We start from the raw sequence: 8869 nt of genomic DNA on the forward strand, positions 1-8869 counted from the left end.
AACCTATAATGAAAAACTATGATAAGAACCGTGGTGGTAATTTTTGTCCCATAAAATGTTAATGCATAAAAGTTCGAGTATAATTTTATAATTTTTAAAAATAGAAAGTTGCCGGAATATTCTTTCTTTTTCTCCAGAAAAACGAGAGTCGCAGAGGTTATGTGATGGTTTGCTGGTCGGAGAATCTAGCGACCGTTTTGCTAATTAGGGGGTTATTTTCATTATCATTTCATAATATTTCACACATAACAAATCAAAGTCACAAAGACACGTGAGTTTATATATTCTAATCGAATAAGATTTTACAAGTACATAACACACATACACAAAGCAATAGTTTGTTTTGCACCCTCGTGAACGGAAACTTTTATTCGATGGAGAGTGTACCTAACTACGTGTAGTAACTAGAGGTAGGATACATCCGCACGATCAACGGTATTCCCAGACAGCCCTCGGCACACCCATCCAAGATCTAACTCGGTGCGTGACGTGTGAATTCAGGCGTCGGACCAGGTGATGTGGACCTCGCCGACATCGGTATGGAGCCCGAGCTTCTTCCAGACGGCGGGAGAGGAATCCACGATGTTCTTCTTGCAGCCGTTGTGGGAGTCGCACTCGTCCACGACCTGGGCCTCCACAGTGCGTCCGGTGTCCTTGCTCGTGATGCGGATCGTCTTGTGACACCTCTTTCCTCCTGCGTACCACCCCGAGGACAGTGCCACGATGAGGTCGTTGTCGCTGTGGAAGCGGCCATCACACCCTACCGCGCCTCCGCCATCTTCGCCCTTCTGGAACCTGTTCACCGTCATCACAGCAAAGGTGCTGCCGCTGCGGCCACCGGCTGTGTCCCAGTCGACGCTGCCGCCGCGGTCATCGAGCATCCGGGCTGTGGCCCATGAGACCTGAAGCAGAGCTAGGATGACGATGACTATAGCAGTCTTAGCTTTCGCCATCGCTATCTGTTTATTTATTCCTAATTAGCTCGATCGAGGTGCTTGGGATGCACTGCCCCTTAGCTGGTGGGGCGTATATATAGGCGTGCTCTCACTTCTCAGATCGTTTAGTTCAATACCAGGTTAAATGGCCCTATCTGAAACAAGTGCGCTGTAACAGGAATGATGCTATCTGTATGTGATGGCATGTGTCAGGCAGTCAGCTCGCTGCGATTGTTACCGTATCCTCTTGGTAATTCCTGCGCATGCAAGAACAATTGATGAGCAAGAGCGGTAATTCCTGCGCATGCAAGAACAACTGATGAGCAATGCTGTTGTTTTGTTTTCGAAGCTGATTAGACTTAGTCCGTCCTTCGGAAGAGTTCGGGGACCATGCATATAGTATGAGGCAAAAAATGAGTTCAATTTCCGTGCCAGACTGCCAGAACGAGAGAAGTGCTACTGAAATTTGACCTGGCCCTGCTACTCTAGAGTCAGAAGAGATTTGCATGGAAGTTCAGAATTGAAACAGGAAGCCGACTTTTATTTTTGTAACTATTACCAATCTAGAGTATGATTCCATTCGAGGTGTAATATATATGAATATATGATTGTATATATAACACCGGTAATTATGTCTGACTTTATTAAAACATCTTGTACATTTTTTAAATGATACTCCCTCCAGTTTTAAATTATAAGTCACTTTGACATTTTTGGTACATCCATTTTCCTATGCATCTAGATATAATAATATGTCTGGATGCATAGCAAAATGGATAAAAAAAAAAGTCAAAGCGACTTATAAATTAAACGGAGAGAGTAGAATCCATATCCAAAATTTACCGTCTTCGGCATATCTTTCAGGGCACTACATCTACATGACATATTCCCTCTGTCCCATAAAAGATGACGCTATAGGATGCGTCTTGGTCAAACTTTCTCAAGTTCGACTAGCTTTATAAAAATATTATAAATTAAATAAATTTATTATAAAAATATATTCAACAATTTATCTGATGGTACTAATTACGTATTACAAATATTAATACTTTTTATATACAATTGGTTAAAATTTACTATGTTTGACTTCTCCTTAAGTGAGAATGACATTTTTTATGGGACTGAGGGAGTAACACAGTCCAGCACATTATTAGAAACCTAATAAAGGCCAAAACGCAACTAGTGTGCACATAGACACATAGTAGTAGATATTTGGCCATTCCCCTGATCCTGACAGTTTAACCTGGCCGGCTGTCCGGAGCGAAAAAATTAATCCGGCCGGCCGTGGACAGATAATAGAGTTAGATTAATCTTTTCGCAGTCGTTGTTAGAAACAGTTTTAGATACTCACGCAGGAAATTCTAATTTAATAGCCGAACGACCCATGCTCCTGCACGGCCTTATTTTTAAGAGAATAGCGTTAATCAAAAGTTCATAAATAAATTTAGGATCCACAACTAATCAAAATTGTTTATATTTACTCTTTCTCATATCTATGTTCGTATTCGTACAGATTAATTTATATGTTCTTTATCTCGCCAAAAAATTATATGTTATTCACATAGCTTTCCATTTGCATCTTACCTCCACTGTTCCACATGTGTTTAGCTAAAACTTTAGTGTAGTGGATATCCCTAGTGTTTCCTGTATATATAAATACACTTTCTGTATGATAACACACATCATGCACGTACATCGTGGTTTAATTCTTTCTATATCAGTAGATGTTCAGTAAATAAAAGCATACATATATAGGAGTGTGGATCTTTTTATTTGACAATTTTTGAAGCAGATTTAGAGGGTTAATAGTCATTTTTAATACTGGCATATATGGAAATTTAGATGAATGTTTAGGAGGTTACATGAGGTTACTATTCTAGAATAGCAGAGGTGATTAACTAAGATATAGATTTAAGGTGTTACTTTAGACTTTTTTTAAAAAAAATGACATGTGAAATAGAAAATAGTTTAGATCCCATGTCTATCATTATTACCTGATGATTATTTTATTCAAAATAATAACTCGGGGTTATGTTTTGTGAGACTTTTTCCTGGATAGATTGGTGTCTGCAAACCAAAGCGCATTTATCCATGGTCATTGTATCCATGAGAACTACATCTTGGTCCAGCAAACAATCAAACTTCTCCATCGACATCAAGTGCCAAGTATATTTCTAAAGCTGGACATATCCAAAGCTTTTGAACTAGTCTCTTGGGCTTTTTTATTGGAAATTCTAGCGCACTTGCTTGAATCTTGGACAGGTTTGGCGCAACCTGGTTTTAACTCTGCTTGCTACATCTTCAACTCGAGTGCTGCTCAATGGAGAGCCCGGAGATGTAATCAGTCACCACCAAGGGCTCTGCTAGCTAGGGAGACCCCCTCTCGCCCATGCATTTTATATTGGTAATGATGCCCTAAACAGTTTATTTACAAAGGCCAGAGAACTGGATCTTCTACAACCTCTATCTCGGCGTAATCCTGGGCAGCACATCTCGGTGTACGCTGATGATGTCTCTTTGTTCATCTGGCCGGTTGAGGAAGAGATGGGACTAACAATGGAAATTCTTCACAATTTTGGTGAGGCATCTGGTCTTCACTGTAACCTGCAAAAGAGTTGTGTTGTTTCCTATCAGATGTGAACCATCGCACTTGAAGATGGTGTCATCTACCCTGCCATGTACGCCTGCTGCTTTTCCTTGCACTTATTTGGGGTTACCGGTCTCGAACAAACAATTCACGAAGGCTGAGTTATTATCATGGATAGAAAGAATTGGTGATAAATTGCCGGCTTGGAAGGCTTCCCTCGTGAATATGGCTGGTAGAGTTACTTGGGTACGTTTTGTGTTATCTGCTATTCCCATCTATGTGTTTATCACTATCAAGGTTACCCAAGTGGTTTATTCGGTCCATTAATAAATTAAGAAGAGCTTTCACTTGGATTTTGGACAGGATTTGGCGCAACCTGGTTTTAAATCTGCTCGCTACATCTTCAACTCTAGTGCTGCTCAATGTAGAGCCCAGAGATGTAATCAGGAACCAACAAGGGCACCGCCAGGGAGACCCCCTCTCGCCCATGCTTTTTATATTGGCAATGGATGTCCTAATCATTTTATTTACAAAGGCCGAAGAGTTGGATCTTTTACAACCTCTTTTTCGGCGTAATCCTGGCAGCGTATCTTGCTGTACGCTGATGATGTCGCTTTATTCATCCGGCCTGTTGAGGAAGAGATGGGACTGATAATGGAATTTCTTCATAATTTTGGTGAGGCATCCGGTCTTCACTGTAACCCGCAAAAGAGTTGTGTTGTTCATATCAGATGTGAACCATCGCACGTGGAGATGGTGTCATCTACCCTGCCGTGTACGCCTACTGCTTTTCCGCACTTATTTGGGGTCACCAGTCTCGAACAAACATTTCAGTAAGGCTGAGTTATTATCGTGGGTAGAAAGAATTGGTGACAAATTGCCAGCTTCGGCTTCCCTCGTGAATATGGCTGGTAGAGTTACTTGGGTACGTTTTGTGTTATCAGCTATTCCCATCTCTGTGTCGATCTCTATCAAGGTTCCCAAGTGGTTTATTCGGTCCATTGATAAATTAAGAAGAGCTTTCACTTGGAAGGGACAGAAACAAGTAAATAGAGGTTCTTGCCTGGTCACTTGGGATAAGATGCAGCAACCCTTGGATTATGGTGGCCTTGGTATTCTTAACATGGAGTTCATGGGTTGGGCGCTCCAAATTTGATGGTTGTGGCTCAAAAAGATAGACCCCAACAGAGCTTGGGCCAGTCTGGACATACAAGTTTACCCATATGCCACGGCCATGTTCAACATTATGATGGAGAGTCAGGTCGGAAATAGGAGTAGCACGCTTTTCTGGTGAGATCGATGGCTTATGGGCTGCTCCGTACAAGATATTGCACCAAGTGTGGTGGCCGCTGTACCGCAGAATACCTGCACATGTCGCACAGTAGCGGAAGCATTACAAGCTCATGATTGGCCAGCAGATATCAAAGGAGGACTCTATCTTTGGTTGGTTGGTTTGAATTTTTTCAGATGTGGGATACCCTCCAGTGGACAATACTTACCTAGGATGCATATATCCACCTTTGGAGACTAGAAGCGTCACATTGTTTTCCGCCAAGTCTGCCTACCGGGCCTTCAGTTCTTTAATGGTTCAATTACTTTCGAGCCTTGGTGTCGAGTTTGGAGATCATGGGCTCCAGCGAAATTCAAAATCTTCCTTTGGATGCCAATAAGAAATAAGTCCTGCACGACTAACAGACTCACGAGGAGAGGACTTCCACATCCCAGTCACTGTCCATTTTGTGACCAGGAGGAGGAGAACATCCAACATCTCCTGACCACCTGTGTGCTTGCACTGGATTTCTAGTACCAGATTCTATCCGTGTTGGGCCTACAAGATTGAGTACCTGCTCTCATGAAATTTTCTTTGCTGATTGGTGGCACAAATTAAAGCTACCAAGAAACTATCAAAGGAAATGAAGAAGGGGCTAAACATAGTTATTTTCCAAGGGGCATGGATCCTTTGGAAGCATCACAAGGCCTACGGACTCTCGGTCTAGGTCACGGCTTGGCCTAGTTAAACTAGTTTGGGAGGTTTTTGGTCAAGTCTCTTCCTTGGTTTTTTTTATTCAGTACAACCTATTCTGTTTCATTCAACCCCTCATGGCCCGAGCCGTTAAGCGAGCCGCCCGGACTACTCGCTCTGACCACCTGCCGCGTCGCAATGATAATCGCCGCGAAGGACGGCGCTGTGACAACCGCTGACTATTCGCCATGACGACAGGTTGGAAAGCTCAAGAGCCTGACAATTTCATCGATGCCGACACGACAAGCGTCATACGCCGCCGACTAGACGTTCTGACTAAAGATAAGTATCCCTTCCTATATCTATATTTAATACAGTTTTGCCACTGACGTTTCTCCAATTATTATTTCTCCGGTTGTTCTCAACTGTTTAGTATCTTTATAAGATACTCCATTTCTTCTCCATGTATAAAATCTTAAAGATGACATACGTTTTTGCCTCAACGGCTCCCCAAACAGCCACGTTTACTCTTGTGTTTTCTAGAGACGGCCCTGTCTCTGGCTTCTCCCTACATGTGCACGAGCGCTAGCCATCTAGCGTTATGGGTGGTCGACAGTGACTCCTTGGTGACGCTTGTCTTCCTACACATACACGAGCTCCAACTGCTCCGCGTTACTGGTTTACGGGCTAGCCAGGGGCTTGGGGGCTCAGTTACAAACTAACTGCTCTGGGGCAGTTTATATTAAATATAAACACATCTCCAATTGATTTTCTTCTCCATGTTTAAGATATTCCGCTCGTTCTCCATGCATAATATCTTTAAGATATTCTCCATCAACTCGCCGACCAGCCGCGTTCTTATTTGTGTTACCCAAAGACAGCCCTATACTCGATCTCACACCTACACGTGCACGAGCGCCAGCCCTCTACGTTATAGGTGATCGGCAGTGGCTCCTAGGCGACGCCTGTGCTCTTACGTGTAAACGGGTACTAAGCACTCTACGCTATGGAGTATGGGCTAGTCGGGGTTGGTGATGCAATACAGGACCAACTAGGAAGGCAAATTACTCATATTTAAAATATGAACACCTCAAACAAACATAATATTTATCTACAACTGCTCGACAAGATACATCATGTTACTTCGGTCTGCCTCGGATAGACGAGATTGTAGACTCCACCGCCGGCTACAAACTCCTCTCCTTCCTCGTCTGTTACTCCAGGCTATCACCAGATATCTCTCAAAGAGGATGAACAGATCAAAACATCATTCATCATGCCTTTCGGTGTGTATTGCTGCACCACCATGTCATTCAGACTCAAAAATGCCGGGTCGACCTACCAAAGGGCCATCCAGACGTGCCTCGATCAACAGATAGGGCAACGTCGAAGCTTACATCGACAATGTGGTCGTCAAGTCCAAGACCACTGACAATCTAATCGTCGACCTTGAAGAAACGTTCGCCAACCTAAAAAGATAACGATGGAAGTTGAACCATTTAAAGTGCATCTTTGGAGTTCCATCCGACATACTCCTGGGCTACATTGTTAGCGCCCGCGGTATTGAACCCAACCCCAACAAGGTCTCCGCCATCACCAATATGAAATGGCCAACTTGCGTAAAGGATATACAAAAGCTCACAGGGTGCATGGCTGCTCTCAGCCGCTTCATTTCACGCCTCGGCCAAAAGGGACTACCGTTCTTCAAATTACTCAAGGCCACCGAGCACTTCTCCTAGTCGGAGGAGGCAGATACGGCCTTCGAGCAGCTCAAGTTGTTCCTAATGAAGCCTCCGATCATGATGGCGTCTCTACCAGATGAAACCCTATTGATCTACATTGCCGCCACCTCTTGCATCGTTAGCACAGATATCATCATTGAGCGCAAGGAAGCCGGGCATGCCTATAAGGTGCAATATCCAGTCTACTTCATCAGTGAGGTTCTTAATGAGTCCAAAACTCGTTACCCTTAGGTCCAGAAGCTGTTATACGCTATCCTGGTCACGACGCTCAAACTCCACCATTACTTCGAGTATTACAAGATCGCCGTGGTTACCGAGTTCCCTCTAGGGGACATCCTCCGCAACAAAAGAGGCCAATGACCGCATCATCAAGTGGGCTGTCGAGCTCGGCACTTAGTCCATCGAATTCAGAAGCAGGCCTACTATTAAGTCACAAGCGTTGGCTGATTTTGTCGCTGAGTGGACCGAGATCCAAGAGCCCATCCTTGCTGCTTGCCCCGAGCACTAGGTGATGTACTTTGATGGCGCCCTCAACATCAATGGTGCTGGTGTGGGCATTTTATTCATTACTCTGACCAAGGACAAGCTCCGATACGTTCTCCGCATTCATTTTCTAGCCTCCAACAACGTCGCGAAGTATGAAGCATGTCTCCATGGACTCTGTATAGCCGTCGAGCTTGGCGTCAAATGCCTCATGGTATATGGAGACTCTGTGTTGGTCATCAACCAGGTCAACAAAGATTGGTCTTGTTCCAGTGAGAAGATGGATGGGCACTACGTCGAGATCAGGAAACTCGAAGGGAAGTTCTACGGTATCGAGTACCACCACGTGGTATGTGATCAAAATCAGCTCGTCGACGACCTATCTAAGATAGGCTCTTATCGCGCCATGATTCAGCCTGGGGTCGTCATTCAAGACCTCTTTACGTCGTCTGTTAAGGAAGAGAAGGAAATTCAAGAAATCCCCCCTGCCGAGCAGCTAGTACTTGCGGTGCCTTCATCGGCTATAGATTGGAGGGAATTGTTCATCAAGTACCTCACCAGCATCGATGTACCCACCGACAAGACCAAAACTAAATGTCTCATTCACTGCAGCAAGCATTACGTGCTGGTGGACAGGAACTTGATGAGGAAAAGTGCCAAGGAAGGGATACTATAAAAATGCATCACCCAAGAAGAGGGAGTGAAACTACTTCTTGAAGTTCACTCTGGATCCTGTGGCAATCATGCGGTCTCGAGAAACCTAGTTGGCAAAGCTTTTTGAGCTGGTTTTTATTGGCCCATGGCCATCGCCAATGCAAAAGACCTCGTCCGACATTGTGAAGGATGTCAATTTTTCACCAAGCAAATACACGTGCCGGCACATAAATTGCAGACCATCCTAGCCTCTTGGCCTTTTGCATGTTAGGGTCTGGACATGATTGGGCCTTTCAAGCCTACACCAGGCAGTTTTTGGTATGCATATGTCACCTCGACAAGTTCTCCAAGTGGATCGAATACAAGCTGCTTGTTTCGGCCACTACAAAGAAGGCAGTCGAGCTCTTCGAAGATATCATCCATAGATTCGGTCTCCTGAACAGCATTATCACTGACCTTGGAACTACATTCACTGGTCATCATTTTTGGGACTTCTGCAAAGACC

At 44.1% G+C, this 8869-nt stretch overlaps 2 protein-coding genes across 2 annotated transcripts; one reads left to right on the top strand and one right to left on the bottom strand.

The window, feature by feature from the left end:
• Positions 1-324: 324 nt before the first annotated feature.
• LOC136485310 (putative ripening-related protein 6) lies at positions 325-962 on the bottom strand. The gene has a single exon (XM_066482224.1). The coding sequence runs from the start codon at positions 951-953 to the stop codon at positions 498-500; it is 456 nt and encodes a 151-aa protein (XP_066338321.1). The 5' UTR covers positions 954-962; the 3' UTR covers positions 325-497.
• A 6959-nt stretch (positions 963-7921) lies between these two features.
• Positions 7922-8386, top strand: LOC136457823 (uncharacterized). The gene has a single exon (XM_066457832.1). It carries the CDS (start codon positions 7922-7924, stop codon positions 8384-8386), a length of 465 nt encoding a protein of 154 aa, XP_066313929.1.
• Positions 8387-8869: the final 483 nt, after the last annotated feature.

The sequence above is a fragment of the Miscanthus floridulus genome, chromosome 1, assembly GCF_019320115.1.
Source record: "Miscanthus floridulus cultivar M001 chromosome 1, ASM1932011v1, whole genome shotgun sequence".
NCBI lineage: Eukaryota > Viridiplantae > Streptophyta > Magnoliopsida > Poales > Poaceae > Miscanthus > Miscanthus floridulus.